The sequence below is a fragment of the Lissotriton helveticus genome, chromosome 11 (genome assembly GCF_964261635.1).
Source record: "Lissotriton helveticus chromosome 11, aLisHel1.1, whole genome shotgun sequence".
Classification (NCBI taxonomy): Eukaryota; Metazoa; Chordata; class Amphibia; order Caudata; family Salamandridae; genus Lissotriton; species Lissotriton helveticus.
Genome location: NC_136072.1, coordinates 1041458405 through 1041483768, shown reverse-complemented (window position 1 = coordinate 1041483768; position 25364 = coordinate 1041458405). Strand labels below are relative to the sequence as shown.

At 41.7% G+C, this 25364-nt stretch overlaps 1 protein-coding gene across 1 annotated transcript in view; it reads right to left on the bottom strand.

Moving 5' to 3' along the window:
- ARPC3 (actin related protein 2/3 complex subunit 3) overlaps positions 1–25364 on the bottom strand; it is a 46493-nt gene that overhangs the window by 5029 nt on the left and 16100 nt on the right. Inside the window, exons 2-6 of the mRNA XM_078667492.1 lie at positions 18955–19054; positions 15403–15479; positions 13305–13373; positions 12436–12562; positions 11917–12011 (exon numbers count right to left, since the gene is read on the bottom strand). Of these exons, the coding sequence (XP_078523618.1) occupies positions 11917–12011; positions 12436–12562; positions 13305–13373; positions 15403–15479; positions 18955–19054 (468 nt within the window). The remainder of the gene's footprint in view (positions 1–11916; positions 12012–12435; positions 12563–13304; positions 13374–15402; positions 15480–18954; positions 19055–25364) is intronic.

The window sequence follows — 25364 nt, the reverse complement described above, 5'->3', positions numbered from 1 at the left end:
CCTCTCTGGACATGTGGACCATCAGTTCTTACACTGAGATCCAACAGAAGTGACAGGTACAGGTCTAGATAATAATTTCTTTTAAAATAATTCAAAAGTTGAAGGAACTGTACTCGAAGCTCTGGACCATACCAGCTTTGCAAGAACAAATGAGGTTATGTGTGAGCATATGTTGCTCCCATTCAAATAAATGATTTATTCAGCCAGGGTAAATCCTTATTGTCTAGTGCTGTTATTCCATATATTTTTTCTTGATTAATCCATTACGCTCTTGTTTTTTATAATAAAATGATTTATTGAGCAGAGCAAGGACAAGAACAGCCGACACGTGTTTCGCCCTATGTGGCGAGTAGCGCCAGGGCTTTCTCAAGGCTGTAACAGAGTAAAAATACAAGATGAAAGTATAATCAGTACCGAGCAGAACAATAAAGAATGACCACAAGAGTGCAAAAAATCGAGTGAACTAAGGAAAAAAGGTTTATTAAAAAAATAATTTTTGAATATAATTTTTATTATGGTAGTAGAACTTGGAAAAAAAAAGAAAAAAATTCAAAAAGGTTAAGAGGAAAGCAGGGAAGAGATCCTGCTTGAAAAGTGATGATAGTAGTGAGACCAGTGTCAAAGGCCCTTTACCCAAAGACAAGGTTAAAAAACTGATTCCCTACATTATTTCCACATCTATAATACTTCTCTATATTTTCATTACATTTTTACAATATGGTAAAGCTATTTTAAGTTTATTAGGAGGAATACATTGATCATTTATTTGAATGGAAGGAACATATGCTCACACATAACCTCATCAGTTCTTACACTGCCTCCCAGGACCAACCCCTTTAAACTGTAACTGACCCAGTGACCAGGCCTTTAAGTGGGATGAAAAACTGGAGGGGAGTCCGTCATTGGAGCGTGGCCTAAAACACTCAAGCTAAAAATCTGTACTAAGAATAGCGTGCCGCAGATCTTCGGTCATATTTGTTGTTAGCCGCACCTGCATTTCTTTTAATAGGCATGGCAGCAGGCAATAATAAAATTGTTTGGTCTGCTATCATGTCCTTTTTAAATTCTCACCAATATATTTGTTTTTGCACTGCACTTTTGACTAGGTCTGTGTACTTCTGACATGAGGCTGGTAGTCATTGTATATGGATTCTTATGGTTTTCTAGCTATCTGGTTCACACTCCCAGTGCCATCCTTGGTTCAAGAAGGGTGATGTGACAGGGAAGCTGGAATTTCCAAATGATGACACTGGCCACGAAGGGCAGTCGATGGAATTCCTTGTTTCATCTTCCCTCTATTAGGAGTTTTTAGTCTCTCAGTCTGTTTATATACAGTTCACACTTAATAGGACCACGTTTGTTTGCTGTTTTCTATTTTTCCATTAGTGTGCATGTTTTTCAGACCACCTGATTTTTTGGTTGTTACGATACAACGGATCTTGCCATTTCTGTTTAACATGTACATACACAACGTTTTCTGACCAAAACAAAGATCTTAATTACCTCTGCTAATTGGTCGCAGAATGGGACAGGACGATATGGTCTGATATAATGGGCAGCTCCCCAGATCCTACAATAATGGTGCCGAATTTAGGAGTCCTCTTGATAGAACCCTGTTCCTGGAAGCCCAATCTACGATTGCGGCCCGTACCTGTAGAACCAGCCATGTCTTCTAAAATAAATTATAACAATTTGCTTTAATTTCTCATTTGTTTCTCTCATAAATGGTTGTAAAGTTGTAACCTCATCTAATATTTTATCTAGAACAGAATTAGATGAGCAGTCTACCAGAAGAGGGGATAAATGTGATCTTTAGGTTTTGCACTAAACAAACTGTATTTTTAGTATTCGCTGGAGCCAGCCACCATAGCGAGAAAAAGTGGTAACTATAGTTTTTTCGGGATACTGCTGCAAAGTCTCTGATCAGGCCTCCTCATATATTTATGAGAAACAGAAGATGAATCTGAAATGTCAACACCAGGCAGCTACATAGTATGCACCTGGAGAAAATTATGTTGAAAATCTGACTCCAACTTGTCAATCATTTTGCTATGGTCTCTAACAATTTATTATAAAGGGCAAAGACAAAGTCACAAAGAGGGAACACACAAAATACTGTGGGTAAATCAAAAGCAGTTATGAGAAAACAAAACTACAGCAAGGGAGAGAGTATTTGAAGTTTGTCACAAGGTAAAATGTCCGTCACAGTAGAAGCAATAGAAGTATGTTTAAAGACAATATATTCTTAGCTACAACAGTTACCAATTCTGAAAAAGAAAAACCACTGCCAAACAAGAACGAAATATACTGCTGTTTCGAGCAATGCAATATTTCCAAGAAAACCTATGAGTTCTCAATAAATAGCAGTGTTGCTGAAATATATATGAATTCTTCGCTGACTAAGGGAGTCTCAGCAACTCTTCAGCATCTTGAACGGTGGTTGAATAGGTCAACCGCCACAAGAGAAGAATACATTAAATGAAGAAACAATATGGGACATGGACTACAATTTGCTTTGTTGGTAGTCAGATGGCAACGTTTAGGAGATATATCTATAGCTCTATACCCTATTGGTTGCAGATTGAAGTGGGTTAAACCTCACTGGCTGATGGTGTTTGGAATTGAGGTACATAAATATTAATGCTCCTACTCCTTCCACAGGAATAAGCACTTGCGGAGGGGAGTTCAATAGTTATTTATTCTTAATGATGCATGCAGACACCGGCACGTTTTGGCTGTCGCCTTTGTTGGACAACATTGACAAAGGCGACAGCCGAAATGCGTCTGTGTGTCTGCACGCATTGGTAAGAATAAATAACAATTGAACTCACCCCTACGAGTGCTTATTCCTTTGGGAGGAGTAGGAGCATTCATTTATTTCACAGGTACACCCCTGTAACAACAGCACCCACCCGAGAGTGCGCAGGAAAAGGTGGCAAGGAGCATTGAGAGAGAGAGATATATATATATATATATATATATATACACACACACACACACACACATCATGCAAGAAAACAAAGGGTGATGTGTTCTGAGAATTTTCAAAAGGTTGTCAGTCTATTTGCTAATGGACCCACAATATAGCAATATTGTAGAAGGACATCACATATAAGTAAACAAGAGGCCACTGTGGAAGGCGTCCTGTCGAAATGCGTCGGCAATATCAATCTAGCAATGTAAATTTAAGAAAATGGATGAAACAACTTGTGGATTGGAGAGTGGGTTATGATCCCCACAGCTGGTACTCTCTCGATTTCATTGCAAAATGTTGCAGTGATATTATCAGTGAGGTCATAGAAGATGTCATCAGGGATGCAATATGTGTTGTAATTAGCAGAGCATGTCGAGGGTGCGAGTTATAGTAACCTTAGGACATGAGTTATAGCTACTTGAGATAATTATAACTGGTGAATTTCAGTGGTTTTGTATGTTTAAAAAGTTACGTAGTCAGTGAAATTTTCATTTAACTATAACTCTACTTCAAGCCTTGTTTTTTTCAGTGAATTTCTAGTTTTGTTTTTATGCAAAGTAATATTTTATTGCCATACATAAAGCCAACCCGCGCAGATGGCCAAACCCACACTGCAAACAGCCGTAAGCCATGCACATGGGGGGTTGGCTGGGGACACCATCCTCATGGGCCAAAACATAAATTTTAAGAGGAGCAGGCGCGTGGCACCACTCCCCAAACTACTATTGGCCCCAGGAAACCATTCCCAAGGGGCCTTTTTAACATAAAGGGGAGTGGGCATGCAGCACCCCCCTCCCCAAGCCTTTAGTGGCCTCGGGGACCCGCTTGTGGGCGAGCAATGTGAACTTCCCTGCCACCAATAGCGCAGACATGGAAACAAAGGTCTGCTCCTACTGCCTGCGTTCCTGAAAGTAGGAAAGCGGTACAAAAGGGGGTGGTGATGGACGGAGCATCTGAATCAATCAAACACTCACACCCAGTCAAAAGATCTGGGTTTAATCCATCACCGTTCTTTAGCCCACTCTGCCACCCCAGTTCAGACATGGCTATATGCAAATCAGTGTGACCCTGTGCCTCATGGGAACAGTCCAGCCCGAACTGCCAAGCCATGTCTTCCCTGGACCGGAAACAAGCTTCCGAGGACCGGTTTCTGGCATTCCAGCCGTCTTCAGCCTGAAAGTAGGAAAGGCATCTCTGCTCCCACCTAACAGAATGCCTGTGTCGGTTTTCCACTAGCTAGGATACTCAAATTGTATACATTCAACATATTTACTACAATTGAGGTATAGTGTTCCACAATAAACCTTGAGGGAGGTCAGTGTTTACACAGCCTAAGGCTGCAGGCTATATGGGTGCTGTGACCACTCAATGGCTCCATAGAGGAGACTATATTCTGTGCAGTCCATATTTCATATAAGAAACCCAAAAGTGCAGGATTGTTGAGAAGGCAAAAATGCAGCACAGCCTTTCAGGCAATATGTAACAAGGATGACAATAAATACCTTTTATTTGATCAATAAATAGAGGGTGAAAGGGGAGTGGCAACTCTCATTAATACAAATGTAAGACAAAAGAAATTAAGCATTTTATTTTATGTACTTCACATTGGTGTCAAAGGCGTCTTAATTTTCAGCACAGACGAAATGTGGAACAGTTCATTTATACGTTTTTTTAAAATTTCACAGCAGTTTGAGGATAATGAAAGAGTTTCAAAACATTTTTTTTTTTTTGTCCTCATTTGCCTTACCCGCTTTCAGGAAACACCGACCACCAAGCGTGCCTAGAAACTGAGAGACATGAGGTCTTTTGGTTGTCTCTCTGTCAAGAACACGAAATTACAGTTAGACTGGCGGAAGAAGTGACCTTTGAAAGATGGGGGTAACAGATAACTCCTTCAAGGTATATTTCAACCTGTTGGGCCATTCCAGATTTACCGGGGGGACGAGTTGTCATAGGTCCGTGGAGTATATACGGCATAATCATAGGACCCGGGAAAAAAAACACCCAAACTTTTTTTTTTTAAAAACCCCGGGACAACTATCTCCACTGAACCAATAAATCCCAAAAAGCCAAATTTTCCTTTTTGCAGAACCTAGCCAGGTGCACCTTGGATGTTTAATATAAGGAGGTCAGCCAGCTTGAAACTGTAGGAGAGGTGGTATCAACCTAGCACTTACAGATTTGCCTTCTTGCTAGGAGAATGGCGTAAAAGAGAAAAGCTCTTGCATGGCCCGTGATATTGTCGTCTATACCAAAAATAATTAGTTGCAGTGAGATAGTGAGTGATGTATTTAGGATCGAGTCCAATACCGACTTAACTTCCTCCCAGAAAACACAGATAAAGGGGCACTCTTTAAACATGTGTACATCTGATGCTTTCGGCAAATTGCATTTATTGCATGCTTTCTCTGGTTGGAATTTAGATAGCCGTAAGGGAGAAAGGTAAGCGCGATGCGCTGTAAAGAGGGGATTGCCCCTCAGCCATGCCGGTTTAACAGTCTTATAGAGGAGGGCAAATGATTTCGACCATAACTGCTCACAATGAATGACCAACTCAGCCCTCCACAGCTCATCTGCAAGAGGGAAAGCCCCGTCCACCTCCTCTAGGATGGACCAATACCACAGTGCTATCTCTTTACCACCGACCTGCCTCACCACTAGCTGATGTTCCAAATTACTGTATTTGCCAAGAGGAACGCCTTTCCTAGAAGCGTCCCGAGCCCAGCTATCCAACTGCATAAATTTAAACCTGGATAAGCCAGGGCCTACTCTGCTCAGTAACTCTTCCCATGGGACAATTGAGCCCCCAACCAACAGTTCTCCCCACCTCACGATCCCCGCCTCCCTCATGGGTATCGCTAGACTATCTTGGAGACAAGGTGGAGATCCAGGGGAGTCCCACAAAGGCGCAAAATTCGAGAAATAGGAAAGCCCAATTTTGTTTTTGATATGCATCCAGCCTCTGGCCAACGATTGGAACACTTTTAATTTGACCTTTTTGAAAAAAATGTTGTCCCCGAATTTAAAAAGAAATCCATCACTTGGGAGCTCGGCCCCTGCTAGCATTGCCTGAAACATTGTCCCAATCGAAGAGCTTGATGGCGTTTTCAGGAGCATTCTGGAATAGGACAACTGAAAAGCCCAAGCGTAATACTGGAGGTCAGGCAATGCCAGCCCCCCTTATCCCTCCTTCTCCTCAGTTTCTTCCAGGCCAATCTAGTGGTTTTGTAATTCCAAATAAATGAGTTAATCTCACGCTGACTTTTGACAAGATGTATATTGTCGAAAGCCAGGGGAATGGTGTTAAAAATGTATATCCTACCTAGTATAGTTAATGGAAGGGAAGTCCATGCCTTTAGTTTTTTTTGACACTCTTTGAATACCCAGTCAATATTATTCTGCACAATGTTCCCAACCTCTTGGTAACTGTGACAAAAGCTAACTCCGGGTCAGATGTGAAAATAAGGATGTCATCAGCATAGAGTGCAACCCGTCTTTAAACCCGAATTTAAAAGACGGGATGTTGGCCTCTTCCCTCAGAACCTGCGCAAACGGCTCAATATAGAGGTTGAAAAGGAGGGGAGAAAGCGGGCATCCCTGCCTGGTGCCCCTTGTGATTTTAAAGGCCTCCATCAGGACATTGTTAACTAGCAGACGCGCCACTGGGGCCTTATAAATAAGAGCTATGGCCCGACAGAACCTGTCTCCCAAATTGAGTTTTTTCAGAACTGCGGCTAAATAGGGCCAGTTGACCCTATCAAAGGCCTTGGTTGCGTCTAAAGTCAGGGTGGCTAGTGGTAACGAAAAGGTGGAACCAATATCTATAGCCCCGACTAAATCCAGAGTGAGATCCGATAACTGGCGTCCTTTTATGAATCCTTTTTGGTCCTGATGGATAACCGACCCTATTACAGTCCCCAACCTATTAGACATAATAGCAGCAAAGATTTTATAGTCATTGTTAAGGCGTGAAATAGGGCGGTAGGAACCACAGTCGGTCGGGTCTTTCCCAGGCTTAAGGATCAGGACTATAGTTGCTTCGGACAATGACTTAGGGGGATCCTCCCCTAACGAGAGAATGTTGTTAAAGAGGGCCGTCAAAGTTGGTATGATGGCTTCTCCTAGTACACGGTAAAGCTCTCCTGGAAAGCCATCAAGGCCGGCAGCCTTCCCTCGCTTAACTTGCCCAATAGCTTTCCTCACTTCCTCTTCAGTTATATCGATCCCCAGGCCCCTATTTTGCTCAGGTGATAAGGCCGGCAGAGATATTTTCTCTAGCCAGAACTCCCTTGCGAAGTGATCTAATATCTTCTTTATAGATATCTTGAAAAAATTCCTGAAAGGCGTTCTCGATATCAAAGACAGAGGTCCGGGCCGATGTTTCTCCTTCGATTTTCATCTCTCTAATGAATTTTTGTGTTTGGTCGGATTTTGTTTTCCACGCTAAAACCTTCCCAGCAGCTTCCCCAAATTCAAAGTGAGACATTTTGCTTGCCTCCCATCTCTTGGCAACCCTTTCCTGCAAAAGACCTTCAAGTTGTTTTTTTAAAGTGGCCAGCTTTCCTTGCTCCTCTATTGAGCCGATCGAGCTGCCGCACTTTTGTTCCATAGAGCTCAATTCCGATTCTAGGCTATTAATTTTACTAATATACAGCCTTCACCTATGGGAGGCTCTATTTGTTATGCAGCCTCTCAAAAATGCTTTCAACGCATCCCACACCATAGAAATACCTGTCGACATTAGCCTCTAAAACAATTTTAGACTCAGCTAGAAAAAAATTGATTTCAGTTTCCTCTAATAAAATAGATCTGTCAAAAGACCATGATGACTGTCTACTCCGCCGGCCAGATTTTACAGTAAAAAAAATAGCAGAATGATCAGAAAAGATGGAGCGGAAGATATTCTATATCCTCCACAAAGTCTTTGAGACAGTAACTGAACAGTGCGTAATCAATTCTGGACTTGTGCTTATATTTAAGGTTCCAGAAGGATACTCCCAATTTGTTACCAGCCCTTTCCCTCCATACATCTGCTAGACCTAGCAGTGCCATAATTGACACGAGACTTTGTCTTGAGTTAGATAATACCACAGCTTTGGAATTGGGCGACTTATCCAAATTAGGGTTCAGGACAATATTAAAATCCCCCAACCAAATAACAGGGTCCTGGCGGGTTATCAAATGAGTTCGAATCAAATCTAGATGGGTCATCTTGATTTGGGCCATAATAGCCCACCAGTGAGTAAATCGAGTCTCCTAGTGGGACCTTTAGTAGGAGCCACCTCCCCACTATTATCCTCCCTATACTCGAATATCTGCGTCTTTGCTTGTCTCTTGAAGATAAAAAGAATACCTCTAATATTGGCAGTTTAGTCAGTACATATGAATTGGTCGATCCATTTCTGATTTTTTAATAGGTCAACGGTCTCTGCCTTCAGAAGATGTGTTTCCTATAAGACAATGACCTGCGCGGGTGAATCCCTCAAGTATTGGAAAATGCGGTCCTTTCTACCCCTCACCCGCAAGCCATTGACGTTCCAGGAGAGAAATTTAAGGGAGGTCATCACAGCGTCTCTCTCACCTCACCTTCTACTCTCCCTATGTACCGGAATCTGAGACAACCATTATTCGGAATGACAAAGCTCTGAGGCCGGCATGGCCCATGAGGATTTTTAAAATGTTTACCACCACCCTGTGTACCCCTACCCTCCCCCCCTGGAATACCCCTCCCTAACTACTCTGGTCTGGTGTAATGCCAGATTTTCGTCCTCTGGCAGTCCTCCACCCTACACACCCTTAAAGTATTTACACGGAGCCCCAAATTATGAGCTACGTAGGAAACAGAGCAAAAAGTGTTAGAAATGAATTTAGCTATTCACCTTATTTGCAACTTCTTTTTTTTTTTTACTTATGAAAAGTGAGAGCTTTTTTTTTTCTTGTATTTTTATTTGATAAGATTACTCATCTCTTGTTATACTGTACATTGTATACTGAATCTGTATTTATGTAATCTTCACCTAGCTCTGAAATCATTAAAGATATGAGACTGAAAACCGGGTAACTCAGCAGGCTTGAGCCATACATACGCTTGGGCAGCCATTAGACTAAGATATACTGCACTACCATGCACTACCTTGCCCCCTCTGTGAAGTTCCTAATAGATTCCAGCAGTTCATCTGCCTCTAAAGGGGATCTGATCGTATGCATTTTGTTATTAAACATAACCCGCAGAAATGCGGGAAACCTCATCTGGACCGTGGCGCCCAAGCCCCTGAATTTGTCCATTCTCCGACCCAGTTCCCATTGTCGGTCCAAGGTGGACTTAGAAAGATCGGAGCGTATTTCGAAGGGGAAGTCAGTACCCTTTAATGTTTTGAACTTCAATGCTAGGTTCAAAATGTTCTCCTTCAAAGTGTACGTGAGAAAATTAACCAGGATCTTCCTAAGTTTTGTTCTTCCCGGATTTAATTGAAATGGGTCCCTGTGAACTCGCTCAATATCTCTCTCTAAAATGTTCGAAGCTTCTTCCAGGTCTAGGGAATCTTTAAGCAGTGTAACCACGAAAGATTTTATGTCATTGCTTTCCTTCCCCTCCGGTATCTTCAGTAGCCGGATGTTGTTCCGTCGGGAATAATTCTCTAAGGACTCCACTCTCTCGCGCATGGCCTCCCCCTCTCTGTGCAGGCTCTGGATCTTTTTTTCCGCTGACACCAGGTTGGCCTTAAGTGCCCCCTCAGAACCCTCTAACACTTCCGTTCTATCATATAGACCGTCCACCTTTTTTTTCAAGTGTCTCACAGACAGCCCTTATCTCGCTTTGATTCTCCTTAGAAACCAAGAAACCACTCCTAATTTCTTCTCTCATTGCTGTCAGTAAGGCCTCGAGGGAATTCCCGGACTCTGCAACCTCTGAACCCCCATCCCTAGAGATATCACCCCCCTTGGGCCCCAGCTCATCTACTGTAGCCAAAGGACAGTCCGCCACTTCAGCCTGCAGCTCATACTGCGCCTTATCCTGCATCTGTAGTGTTGCTGTTTCGGTGACGATCTGAATCAGAGTTGCGTCACTGTGTGGGGCCGATAGTACAGGGGAGGGAGGGGGTAGCTCAGCTATGTTATTGCTCAGGGGGGCAGAGCTTTCTGCTGTATTCCCGGGGCAGATATTCAACACCTGGGGCAATACCTTGAAGTAGGAGCGTAGCGAGGGTGTAATGCGTACTATGCTATCTGCCTTGCTTTTCCTTTTTGCCCCTCTCTGTGGCTAGCTGAGTTTCTTTGATCTTATGCTTGTGGCCCCTTCGTTTCAGTAAGCCCCTTGCCCTCCACCTGCCCCGTCCCTAGTAGCTTTCTCCACAAAGTCAGCCTCTTGACCCGCTGCAATCCTCCGGCTCTCCCTCAGAGCCTCCCCTGAAGGCAGTGCTCGCTTGCTACCTCTGCCTCGCTTCCCTTTTGTCTTTAGCTCCCGTTTTCCTTTAGCAGCTGAGAAGCCCGCAACCCCCTCACCTGAGACTCCACTCCTACTCTCACCGTCCGCCACGCTGGAACCCTTCAAATCCACCAGAAGTGAAGTCTCTCTCTCCAAAGCCTGTCCCCGAAGTTGTACCCTCTTCTCTTTCCTGGGGCCACGGACGAGCTGGGGAAGCGCTGGAGCGGCGTGAGAACCGCATTAAAGACTTGTTCTGTCTCCACCGGAGCAACCCCGGAGGAGCCCGCGAGCAGCAGCTCTGCGGCCGCGCCTCAGCTCCACAGCTGCGAGGTTCCACCACGGCAAGAGGGCGGGGCGGAACAAAGGCCAGGCAGCCCAGAGGCACATCAGCGGAGCCGCCGAAGAAGTTGCAGTGATAGGTACGGTCCCAAAAAGAATCCTTCGTTTATCCCCAAGCAGTGCTCTGTCACGCTTTGATTACCATTGCTGGGTCTACAAAAACTTGGTCATTCAGTGGGTGTAGGGGAGATCCTCTACCAAGACGTGCGAGCCGCTCTAGCCTGCAGCCGCCATGTTTTCCTCCCCCTCCAAGAGTTTCAAAACATTAATAGGAATTAATACTCCAGGCACCCTAGGTTTACTGAAGAAGTGAAATCCTTTTGTGAAAGATTGCCAAACAAATGACTGTTACCCTAAATTAAGACACCAATCAGTTTCTTTAAATACTTATATAAACATAAGTATCTCAAGTCAGAAAATGTTGGCACTCTTAAATTAGAAATGTACGTATTTGAAAAGTGTGTTGTAAAATTTCACACATGCATGGAAAATTTCACGCTGACACATCACCATGCCATATATTTTGTATGAGGGGGGATTAACAGTTAATTTCAGATTGCCACTATTTCACTGACAAATGTATCTTTGAGTGCATTGTACAGAAAATCAATAAAATACGTCTTAAAAAAAAAATGTATGGAAAATTTCATTTTAAATTCATATAATCTTTACTCGCCTACAGATTTCCTGCTCGTCCTAGGCAGTAGTAGATAAAGTTGCCTTGTGTTTAATCTTTCATTACCTCTTACAACATATCATGTATTTAATATTTTATTTGGTTGAGTCCAATTGGCAGAAATCGTAAGTCATGTAACTGAAACAGTGCTAGGCGTAATGCATGTAACTGAAACAGTGCTAGGATTTGGACACCTCATTATCCGACAAAATTATGTGCAATGTAATACTGCGGATTATAAAGCGAATGTGTTTAGTACATAGAATAAATATATTGCAACTAGGCAAATGTTGTTAAAATACATTAGGCTACGTATTTGAGAGTTTTAATAAATACACGAAAATAACCCCTTGAAGGTAATAGGCTGCAGAATCACAGGACTGTGATTAATACTCAATATATTCCCACAATTTCAGACTAACATACAGCTAACAAAAATGTTCAAGTGCCAACTACCAAGCAAGAAAGAAATGTAGGTTCTCTTCTAGGACTGGTGCTTACCTTGCTAGGTTTGTCCGTCTGAGGATCAAAGACCTTCTCGCAGAGCCTTAGACCGGTTTCCTGCCTCAGCTGCTGCAGGTACGCCCTCATCACCTCTACAGATACACAAGATAGAATGTAATCGGATGTAAGAGGAGAAGTCCACCAGCACAGGCTAATATCATCATCAGGCATGCGCTCACCTTCTCAACAAGCACATACCGGGCACACAAATGCACTAGGAACATCACATGGTATTAGTTCTTACTCATTCTACCAAATGCTATGTTTTGTAGGACCAAAGTTATTTACATCTGTAAACATTCACAAAACGAATCACTCTGTCAACAAACACAAAGGCTCGGTTCCCAGTGGCATACAGCAAATGCTCCCCCAAATGCAAATTAAGGTGAAAGTTGACTAACGGGCATAAGGAACTTGAGACTCAAAGGTCTTTGTATTTTCAAAAAACATCACAGTTTTCCATTAATGAGGTCGAAGGAGAACAAAGGGGACTGCAACAATGACCCACCACCTTACCGTCTTCCTGTTTGTTTGCAGGCTTGCTGTACATTGCATTGAGTGGGAAACCAGGCTCCCCTGGAATGGGAAACTGTGTAATTCCCAATGTGTACATTTCTTTCTCTCCCTGGCCTTTGGAATTACACTAGAAAATATAAAATAATTAAAGAAGTTATAATCCATTCACGTCTACACAAGAAAATCATCAATCTCTCTAACAATAAAGAATGTCAACACAGTCCAGTTCCGGATTCATCGTAAGTTTAACATCTTGACTGCCAACGTAATCAGCAATTATTTTTATGAAAGGTCAAGGACATATAAATCTGTGGTTTTAGTAATTGTGGTTTTAGTAATTATTTTAAGAATTTTAAAATAAATGTGTATTCCTTGTGGTTTAGAGATCAATGATCTAAATAAACTTAACATTTTGACTTTGACATATAAATCTTAAAAATCAAAATTCTTTAAATGTAGCACCTTTTTACCCCCAAATGTCGCACAAAAGAAGAGGGCAAAATATATGGCATGGGAGCCTGTCTCATTAAATAAGGACAATGTATAAATATTTCCACGATTCAGTCCTTGCGCAATCAAGAGAGGTGTGAGGTGAATTCACTGATTGCATAACGGAACCATATCAGACACCTGGGGATAATTAGGGTAAACAACCAATGCCATAATAGGCAGACAACTGCAATCAGACAGCTTAACTGGCCCACATCCGACATTTCATAGCGCAACAGGCAGCCATCTTATATGTGAAACCAAGGTGAACACACCTTTGACTGCTACATTAGCGTGCTGCTGCGGCACAGTAATAATACACTTTCAGGTGTAACTGGACAGAGCTAGAATTTGTCAAAAATAAAATTTTCAAAACGTACCTTTTGTAACTTTTTCAAGCATTCAGAAATGTAGAGTGTTATATAGATCAGGGTTCTGTCTGCTTCGTTCTGTATTAAGAAAATTAAAGTTTATTTTTAGAATGTGGCCGCACTCTTCCATTAAAACAAAATAACAGCTCATAAAGCCTCTATGACCGCACTCTTCCATTAAAACAAAATAACAGCTCATAAAGCCTCTATGAACAGTTAAAAAATATTGTATGCTTTAAATAAGGTTCTCAGTGTAGCAAGCACTCACTTTCTGATTACCTACACGTCTTTATAGATACATAGATGGGACAAGCCTCAATTGTTATGGATTTCATTACTTATGATTAACTTTTGAAACAGCTCAAGGGGTACTGAAAGAGGCGATGGGTGTGTTGCCAGCATTGATTGGGAATCCTGAATGTAAACATTAAACACTTGAAACCAGTTTCAGCAATCTGATAACTTGCAATGCAGTTCTAGTTTAACAGCAGCAAATTTTGTGTTGTCCAGTAGGTTTAACAAATAGCTACTAAGGGATGGAAACCTTTCGTGGCCAAACTCCTCGCAGGAATAGGGATGCAGGCGTTCTTTAGTGCAGGTTTCCACTACAAGTAGCTTGTGAGATCTCCATCTACCTGTAACTAGCGCTCTGGTGTGCAGCCCAGCCTACTAAATAAGAACCTTCTGCTTGGCTGACTGAATATATGTATGCCAACATTGAAAACTGTGTATCTGAAGAAGAAATGAATGTATTTTCAGAATACACACGTGGAAGTTTTGAAAAAATGGTCGAATTGCAAAAATATATTTAACGCTGGTATGTGATTGATAAATCATGTTGCATTAAGAAAACATTGCAAATATTATTTTGGTGTCTGGGGAACTGCACCTATGTCTGCTATGAATTACCCGTGCAAAGGCATTCCAAACTGTCAAAGCCGTTTTAGGTCTTGCCTGTACGAACATGCGCTCTTGCTACAATTTTGTGTTCACTAATGAGCTTGGAACCTGCCCATTGGTTACCATTCGCTGGCATGATTGTTGCTCTTCTTTGCTGCCTTCTAATTGGGTAGCGCTTGCCACGTCACTTCCTTTTCTCTCCATGGAGCAAGCACATATTAATTATGCTCTATTAGTGTACCTCCGCTGTGGTTCAGGTACTATTTTTTTGGGGGGAAAAAAGAAATATGACGCGGTCAATGCAGACTGCGTCATACCGCTTTTTCCAGAAGAAATAGTGCCCGTTCCCCCCACTTCTCTCCACCCCCACCCGCTCTGGCATTCCTGTTTCTTCTCATCCACCCTGTCTGTTTCTTCTCTCCCCAGTCCCTGTCTATTCTACCTCTCCCACCGCCTCTGTCTGTTTATTCGGCCCTCCAGACAGAAGGAAAAAAAAGTGCTAGGATGGCAATTTCACTGCGTTTTTTTAAATTCAACCTGTTATCTACCCCACCCGCACCCATTACCTACCCCCACCTGAATGCCAAAGCCAATAGTTCACCCTTGGGGGAGACACATTGGCTTTGCCAATGCTGGTTTACATTACTGCTTGTAACTCTACCTGATGTACTGAGGTGATTACTGCATGTAATCTTGCGTATGGAGGCCATTATTGTAATTGTGTCTGATAAAGACTCTATCACAAGGCTAATGATATTAATAGCTCAGGAGGATTGTCATTAAACATGATTATTGCAGAAAAGGTTGACGACCCCTGCTTTAGTGGATAAGGAACTATTGATCAATCCAAAGGTCTTTCACTGACTGGACAATTTAGTCAAGTCCCCACTCATTCCTAGCTTACACATTTGAGATACCAGTCTGTATTTCAAAGATCTATGTATATGCAGAAGTCAAACTGTTAGCATTTTGTAAGGCTGAAAAGCTAAATATAGAGGCTATAAAAGGTTCCTTATTTCAAAACTGAATTTTCACGTTTTCTATATTATGAAAATCAAGTTTTCAACATTAGTTTTAAAAGAGGAAATGCCGCGGTAAAGGAGGAAAGTGTAGTCAGTGCAAAAAAGATAACACCGAAGGGTTTCCCAGTGCAGAGAAGAGATGGATTGAAAAGTGCACACACTCACCATAAATCAAAATGGCTTACCTTTATTTCATAGTTTTTGAAAAAGACATTTGCTTTGAAGTAATAAAGAGCCTCCTCGATGATATCTGTATCTTTGGCTGTAAACATAAATAGGAGGACAATATAGTAAAATATTTTTTTAACACGTGAATTAATGAAAAAAAGCACAACAAACTATGACATTGAAACATTTAACATGCAAAATTTAAATTTTTTCACCCCAAAGTACAAGAACTTAAAGTACCAAAGAAGGTGTATTTTCCAGAAAACCTAACTTTAGTCCCACATTTTAAGGGATTTTAAAAATGTCTACAAACTGCAGAAGACAGCTTACTAAAACGTTTTACAAACTGTTTTTTTCCTATCACGTTCTGGACTTTGTTTTGGTAAACCCTTCATCAATATCTTACTGAAGGCAAAAGACATACTGAAAAAAATGTGGTTATAATTTTATTTTTTTCAACAAACTTAGACAATATTTTGTCATATGGGCAAACTAATTCTCGTATACTAACAAGGTAAATTGTTTTTAGTGTTTTCCTATGAAAGGGAGTTCAAACAATCAATTATGTAATATTAGCAGAGTTCATGAAATTGTGGCAGGAGGACTGTTTATAGTTTATTGTTCAATTGCGAGCTATCAAACTTAGGACTATGTGAAAAGTATAAAAACCATGGGTCACATGTACGACACATTTTAGTGGTCGCAAAAGGGAGAATCAGGCTGTTTGTAATTGCTAAAGAGTTGTTTGGCATGCACTAACCCAATTTTGCGAGTCGCTAACCTAATACTGACTCACAAAATAGGGCTTATGAGTCGGTATTAGGAAGGGGAGTTCCAAAGGCGTCCCTTCCTAATAGCGAGTCGCACGGGCATGTATGACTATGTGTGACCGGAATACGGTCGAAAAACATTCATATTTTAAAGACTACGTGAAGGAGGTGGTAAGGAGGTGGTAACCCATTAGTAAACGGGAAGGGGCCCCAAAGGAACCCCTTCCCCTTTATGAATGTGGGTGGCAATTATTTTTTTCAAGGGTGGGCAGTGGCCCCATGGACCAATGCCTACTCTTAAAAAAAAAAAAGTAGCTTTTCATTTTCGAAATGTATATCTCGTTTTCCTTTAATGAAAACGGGCTCCATTTCAAATAAAAAAATGTTTCTTTATTTAAAAAGTAATCACAGACATGGTGGTCTACTGACCCCAGCAAGCCACCATACCCGTGATTACAGGCAATTCCCAATGGGCCACAAATTGCGACCTTCCTCATGAATATTGATGAAGCAGGTCAACTGTGACACCATTGGGAATCGCAAACAGTGTCTGAGACACTGTTGTACATCGCGTTTTGTGAGTTCCTAATTGCGAGCCGCAAAAAGTTGCAATTAGGAACTCGCAAAATGTTTCCTTTGTACATTTGGCCCCATGTCTTTTCTAATTGTGTATGACCCCCCGCCCTTGACTTCACTGGGAGATAGAACACTAAGAACATGACATGTCAGGTTTTTAGCATTTTTCCCCACAAACCTGATGGTTCTCTTAAATCTCCTTTTCAAAGGAACATTTCCCTACCAAAGCTTGACCACCAACTTTGTTTCTCTTGAGTATGGGGATAGTGGACTCCTGAGGCTTTTCTAGGAGTTCAGGGAGTATACATGCGATAAACTAGAAAGCAAGTATATGCAAAATGCCTGTGTAGGCTACCTGTCTTTTGATTGCAGGTACTCCACTATGGGCTCTATTGAAATATATTTTAACCGCTTAGGTTGAACAAAGACATCCTCATGTTTCTAAGATTGGGTGCCAGACCTGCTTGACCCTGACTGGCTTGCTGGGATCTCGCGTCAAATGCTACCTGTGTTTTGGTTGTAGGTATTGGCCCTGGGATGTATGGGAAAAAAGACAAACATATATTGTTATCCACTAAAAATCCTTAGGTTTCTATTGCTGTGTGCACATTTCACGTTAATTCACTGGCAAGGAGAATGTGCTGAACATGACCTTTATCAGATTTTTTGAATTATTTTCAAAACATGTTAATTACCTCTGGTCCCTTGCAAAGAAATATATCCCTGCCAAGGCTTGTTCCAAGTCTGTATTCCCCTAGGTCTTTCGTCTTGGACTAGAAGGTATGTATTAATCCGCTAAGGGTTGATTTTTCAAGGATGTGAGAAGGGATCCACACACTGGTCACGAGAAAATATTCTTGATGTGATGCGATTCTATGTAGGATGTTTGCAGTATTTGGACACATTTTATCAACAGAATTTCCAGTAAATGGGTAAAACAATCTTAATTTTTAGGACTGAAAACTCCACAACTTCAGGAACTTCTAAAAAAAAAAAAAAAATGGTATCCCACGTGTGGATAAGCCTATTGCATAGAACAGGAATAGGCCAAAATAGTCACCATGAGAAGAACATTGATACTGTAATGACTTCATAAGTTCACAGATTTGGTCTGTTCCTGTCAGTTATGACAGGTCAACTCACATACGAGGTACTGTTTTTATCGGTAGAAAGTGATAACACCAAGTGGTGGGAGTTTTGCTGTTACCACCCAAATGCTAGAATTTTGTCACAGAAACCTGAGGAAAGTTTGTCTTTTAACCAATGTTTGACTTGCAAAGGGAATTCTGGGTAGGAAAATGTGGTGGGATCCAGGCAGGAAACATCGCTCTTCCAGAGGTCTACAGTTGAGAAATGTCTAGAATTGTAAGTGTCTCCAGGTACCAGACGACCCAAGGCCCAGCTTGGCGTCTGTGTCACAGAAAGGAGATAAAAGGTGTTAAAAACGTTTTTCTTCGCTCCCAAAAAACATAAACCCCAACAGCTTATGGCTGCTCACTGGGGCACAGATTTGTGTGCCTGAGCAAGAAGCTAGCTACTGATTAGAATGTTTTCCTTGCCTAGGAAATATCCACAAAGCATATGGGTCCTTGCTGGGGCAAGATATACGTTTCTCTTTCCAGCAAGGAGCCCGACGCTCTCTGAGAACAGCGAGATGTGTGCAAGTACGGCGTTCCGCTATTCATGATGGGTTTGTAAAGTCTTCCATTATTAGCTGAAGTGAACTACAGACTGAACAGCTTTGGTGTCACAACCGTGTTGCAACCCGCTCACATGTCTTAAGTAAAACCTAGAACTATGTACTATGGCATGCAAAGAAACAGGGTGAACTGTCCACTGCAACTTGTGGCAGGAAATGCCACACACACCACATATCCTCCTGAAACAAGAACTTTCAGCTAGAATCTAGATGCGATCAGCAGCGATGGGTATGCAAAACAGCACCCTCGACCAGTACTTTCATTCTGTTGTGGGGAAAAATAGTGGTAACAGGAGCTATGCGGTGTGAGAATTGTCGAATGGTATATATGGTAGTATAAAAATGTAAGCAAAGCTGGGGAATTGCAGAAAGAAAAATAAGGCTGCAAGCAAGGGAGGCTCAAAAGAGACAAGATGGGTCTTGCCAAGGAACATTCTTCATGGGCTGTGTCTGGACATGGCTTTAAAAAGTAACAGGAAGAATGTGAAGAAAGAGGGGCTGGACATGTGGCAGCTTGAACTTACTTTCTCTCGGTGCTGGTCCTTTGAACTGACTTCTAATTGGCAGCATGGCCATATTGCCAATTAATTTGGTATCTGGTTCCATCAACGTTGAGTGGTAGGCCTAGATGTGTGAGAAATAAAAATATAAAGTGTGAACAGGCTTTCAGAGCAGAATCTAACCGATATTGCCTAACAGAATGTTATACGTGATGGAAGGCCATCCTAGCCACAGAAAGGAAAGCATGGAAACACGCTTCAGAATATTGGCCATGTTGAATATTAGTTGCATGAAACAGAGACAAGCCGGTGGCTGATTTACAGCAAAACTAGGCACCAGGTACAAATAAACAATCACAGATTAATAGGAGCCCTCATGCTACAGGGCTAGACATGTCGAGGGCACACTGGGCAAACACGAGATTGAGAAGCTGGCCCACGAATAAGAAACAAGTCAATAAGAGTGACATAGCAAGCCAACCAATGGCGAGCAATCCAAGCACCTCTAGTGTTGGTAAGCCACAATATGCCTCACAACAAGCAGTGCTTGCAGTATCTAGAAGGCTCAACCAAAAAATGAATTGTTTGCATGAGTGGGAAAAGTCTTTCACGAGTACGACGACAAGACTGTTCCAGGACTTTCAAAGTCCATTGTCAGGATTTTTACATAGTCAAAATGTTCCTCAAACAGAACATGTATTACACCAGTAGTATCAGTGTAACATTTTCTCATAAAACACAGAACAGATACAGCACGGCACCAGCTGTGCAGGTGTGAGGTGGACACAAACGAGAGAGCATGGGCAGCAGCAGGGGACTTTTCCCTCAAACTCCGACCAGATTAAGCCGGTCACCAAAATTGCACTCTTCCCTCACACAAAGACAAAATATAACATTGGAAGCAGCAGTGCATGCTTTCTCATACAGAAAATGCACACCACCTGCAGCCGGCACACAAACTTGCCTCGCAGCAGTAACAAGGTGCAGGTACAGTATAGTATTACTCAAACAGAAAAGAGGTGAATACCATGGGCAGCAGTAGTGCAGACTTCCTTACACATACACACGGTACAGTGAGGACACTCAGTGCAACCTTCCCTCATACAGAATAGGTACAGCATTAGTCCCAATTTCCTCAAATACCAACACAACATGTACAGGCAGGACAAGAGCACCCTACATACAGTCCAGGTTTGGCACAGGCAGCTGTAGAGTTTGTTTCATACAGTCAGAATTAATGTTTCCATAGATAGCACTTGGTTAACAGAAGTAACTAATATGAGCTTCTTTCACGTAGGAACCACAGGCTGCAACACTTTAAGCATCTGCCCTCAACTTCCACACACTCATGTGACCAGAAAAAGCTCTGCCTCCCCCATCAAGTCCTGAGTCAGGTTGCCTAATGCTAATTGTAAGCTGGTTGGCCTCCTTGGTTTGCTCATATCTGATGGGCAAATAACCCTACCTGTCTAGCTGTGCACAGTGGCTAGGTAGGCTTACAACTGTGGGACATGCCCGCAACCAGGGAGTTGATTTCCATGCTCATTAGGCTGGATCTACGGCTTGGGAATAGCCAAAACTATCTGTGGCCTGAACTCACAGCTGTGTCTGAATTAGAATTCACCAGCTGGAAATAGATGCCCTGGCTGATGGCGTGGTAATTGGTTTGTGAAAGGCAGACTACTCCCATCTAGCTGCTGAATCAGCTTCTCACACAAAGAGAGAAACAAGCACTGGTGAACTTGGATGCCAAGTAAGTGCTTAACAAGAGTGTTACAGGCAGGTGCCACCCATCCCAGCTCACAGGCATTGCACCAGGTCCCTTTCAGTTATCTTGAGGTAGAGGAAAAATGCTGGGCCGAGTGTGCAATGCGACACCTACCACCCAAGCAACAGCCATGAGGAAACGCGCCTCAGGTTGCAATAACTCGGGGTACCTGCTGCAGCATGTCCATCTCGGTTTCATTTTCCAGATCCAGGGTGGAGACTTGCCTGTTCTCCGGAGCACAGTAGATACAGATCAGCATGTGACCTAACAAAAGGGAAATGGTACCCCTGCTGCACATCTGATGTCATTATGGTTATCTACTCTCTTCGGTGTTGGGCAGAAGGGAAAAGGATGGGGATCCCAGGACCAGTTGGCATTACAAACCAGTCAATCACATTGAGACATCCCTAGCCTGTATGAACTATAATAGGTGTCCCTTACTCACACGGAAAAGCACTGTGCATCGAATACACTACTGAAAGGCGAAGCAAAAGGTAAAGCAAACTGTGCATGCTGGTCCCACTTGCTGCAACACTAGATATTACTAAAGCACGACTATGCCAAACTAAAAATCCACATGTGAATATAAAAGAAGGCTAAATGGATGGAGTAAAAACAAAGGAATGGTCCCTAGTTGGCCTAGAGTTTAGGCAGAAAAAAGAGTGTTTTCTTTTAAGAGGATGTAGAAGGGGAGTGGAGGGTGGTGAGCAGGCGATTAGCCTATAGGTGCCATAACCACATGAAAAATAAATCACAATCATTGAGGGAAAAGGTACACAAAACAATTCATAACACAAGATTTAGAAAATTGTACAATTTTTAATTCACAGAATACAAAAAATAAATATATAGTGCCAGTAAAATACAATTTAAAAATGTACTTTGAAATGTACATGGATACAAAGAAGTATATTAAAAAGCATGAACACAAGTTGTCGACGCAGCGTTTCGGTATCTAAGATGTAAACTTCATCAGGACAGGGTTCTAGAAGAAGAAACATTCTATTAAACATGGCTATATTTCTTTTTTTTAAGTGAAAACATTATCCAAAACTTCACAGAAATTAAAAAATCCACATTTTTAAGCACAATTAACTAGCAGCTACTGTTTCAGCATACTAATTTACAAAGACGGGCACAGTTTTCACCTCTTTTATTAAGCATGTGGTATGGACTTATGAAATGGGGGCAAGATGGCTAGGACTTATCTATCTTTAACATATGAGCGATAGCAAAAAAAGGAACTAGGGTAGGTCTCAGTACATGATATATCTATACTGTGCCATGTCGACCAGTCTTTTTAGTACTGGTTCTTATGGGGGTTCATAATCCCATGTAAAAATTGGGGCCAGAAACCAAATGGTGGATTTCAACAAATACCTTAAAACGGAGAAGTATAGATCCTCTCTATTTGATTCTGCGTTACTATTGTAACGTCACACCAGGTGGTGGCACATTCCTTTGGGTGATAGGACGGTTCTAAACAGTTGGAGAATGTTTCAATAATTAAAATCAAGCAGTTATTAAATTGTTGACTTATCTACACCGCTGAAATGGTTCAATTTGTTCTTTACGATATTACCTTGATCAATTGGTAATATCGTAAAGAACAAATTGAACCATTTCAGCGGTGTAGATAAGTCAAGTATACACCAAGAGCCCCCTTTTCAAGGTAAAACCATACCCTGCAACCATGTTGAAGCAACAATTTAATAACTGCTTGATTTTAATTATTGAAACATTCTCCAACTGTTTAGAACCGTCCTATCACCCAAAGGAATGTGCCACCACCTGGTGTGACGTTACAATAGTAACGCAGAATCAAATAGAGAGGATCTATACTTCTCCGTTTTAAGGTATTTGTTGAAATCCACCATTTGGTTTCTGGCCCCAATTTTTACATGGGATTATGAACCCCCATAAGAACCAGTACTAAAAAGACTGGTCGACATGGCACAGTATAGATATATCATGTACTGAGACCTACCCTAGTTCCTTTTTTTGCTATCGCTCATATGTTAAAGATAGATAAGTCCTAGCCAACTTGCCCCCATTTCATAAGTCCATACCACATGCTTAATAAAAGAGGTGAAAACTGTGCCCGTCTTTGTAAATTAGTATGCTGAAACAGTAGCTGCTAGTTAATTGTGCTTAAAAATGTGGATTTTTTAATTTCTGTGAAGTTTTGGATGATGTTTTCACTTAAAAAAAAGAAATATAGCCTAGTTTAATAGAATGTTTCTTCTTCTAGAACCCTGTCCTGATGAAGGTTACATCTTAGATACCGAAACGCTGCGTCGACAACTTGTGTTCATGCTTTTTAATATACTTCTTTGTATCCATGTACATTTCAAAGTACATTTTTAAATTGTATTTTACTGGCACTATATATTTATTTTTTGTATTCTGTGAATTAAAAATTGTACAATTTTCTAAATCTTGTGTTATGAATTGTTTTGTGTACCTTTTCCCTCAATGATTGTGATTTATTTTTCATGTGGTTATGGCACCTATAGGCTAATCGCCTGCTCACCCCCCTCCACTCCCCTTCTACATCCTCTTAAAAGAAAACACTCTTTTTTCTGCCTAAACTCTAGGCCAACTAGGGACCATTCCTTTGTTTTTCCTCTGTTGTTTTCTCCTCGTCCCTGATTGGATTTGAGAGGAGACCTCCCTTCTACTTATTTACTTAAATGGATGGAGTAACTCCTCTCTGTATATGCATTTAATTGTAAAAGGACCATATGGGAATGAGAGGTACCCGAGAGAGAACATAGTCCCTATTTGGCCTTGTCTAGCAGCACATCTGCTGTTCAGCCTGGCTGAAAGTCACTGAAAGCCGCCCAGAATCACAGGATATTGAGCCAACGCGAGTCTCTTCGCACCCCATGTTGAGTTTATTGTCCTGGCCCTCCTAACACAAAAAGAGCTATGTTGTGGCCTGCGCTGGCTGCATCACAGAGATTTTTTTCAGTGACTTTCAGCCATGCTGAACAGCAGACATGCTGCCAGACAACACAGCTAAAACACATTCACACTGAAGAGGCCAATAGCTTGGACATTGCAGAGATCTATTGGCTTTCCCAATGCTTGTTCGGTGTTGACTGGGTCTAGCTGAACAAATGGGGAAGTGAGAAACAGTTGAGGAGGTTTGAAGAGAAGTTACGATGTGGCATAATGGCCACAGCTGCTGACAGGGGAACAAGGTTCGAATCTCTGGGTCGGCTGCTGAACAGTTTGCGATTCTGGGCAAAATCCCTTACACTTCCCCCTGCGTACGACAAAGAATGTGTAATTGTGTAACATAACTGGTGAGCACTTAAAGCACTCCAATTCCATTGGCTTGTGCTATGGCAAGACGAAGTACGGCGCGAGCGCTCCAATACCATTGGAGTGTGCAAAAAAAATAAAAGCAACTGTGACGAGGGAGATAGTGGGAGAAAGGGTGAAGCAGGAGGGTTTGGGATGATGGGCAAGCAATGACGGGAGAGGGCGTGAAGAAGCAACAATGAAGGGGGAAAATAATATCTTAATTGAAGCAGGATCAGCGACAAAAATGAATGTGATATTGTGGAATGTAACTGGTGAGCACTTAAAGTTCTCCAATACCATCGGCTTGTTTTCGCATATAGCTAGGAGGACCGTGGAAAAAAAAAAAAAAAATTAAAAAAAAAAAAATATATATATATATACACACATATACATATATACACACATATACATATACACACACACATACATATACACACACACACGCGCGTGTGATGTTCGTAGTTTAACATTTTTAAGAAAAGCATTTGTTTATGTACACACTCATGCATTTTAGTGGTATGTGTATAAGGGAGGTGGCCTGAAAACACAAGTACTTCTATGAAGTGCTTGAAAATAAAGAAAAAATAGCTGTGCAAACTTAGAGCAGTGCAAGGAGAAATGTACTTGGTCCATGCACTATGTGAGGGCCAAACACAAGAAGATGACATCACGGCTGCATGCCATGACGAATGGCATCAAAGAAAATGTTAGGGACCCTAAAGTTTAACAATTATATGAGGTGGGCGGCCTATTAAGCCCACAGATAGAACACAAAACGTCTCTTCGAGACAGCGCATGCACAGTCTAGCTAAGCAGCCTTGTCTAGCTGGGACCTAAAAACAAACAATTTCACCCAAGCGAAGCCTAATAGATTTGCCAATGCTTGTTATGTTTAAAAACGGGGAGATTAAATGATTTATCTGTAATCACAAAATGTAGAACTGAGGCCGAGGTTAAGGAGAAGATGTGGCTGCCAACTATGGAGCTGGTAAACCAGGTTTGAATTTCAGCATTGGCTCAACATCCTTAATTTCGGGCTAATCAATTAATCTTGCAGTGCTTACAAAAATGAATGTGTCCCTGTGTAAAGTAACTGCCACCAATATAAAGCACTCTAATGCCTTCTGGTGGTGTTGGCTCTATTTAAAACTGAACAACAAAAAAACAAGCATTTATAATGCAACTGTTTCGCCTTTTCAAAAGTTAGAGCTATTGGCATTGTAAATGACAATTGTTTTGTTTATGTCTTGGTTTTGAAAACAGATAAATAAATGGCATTGTCATTTACATTGCCAATAGCAAGCACAGCCAGGGGGCAGACAAGCAAGCACAGCCAGGGGGCAGGGTAGCAAGC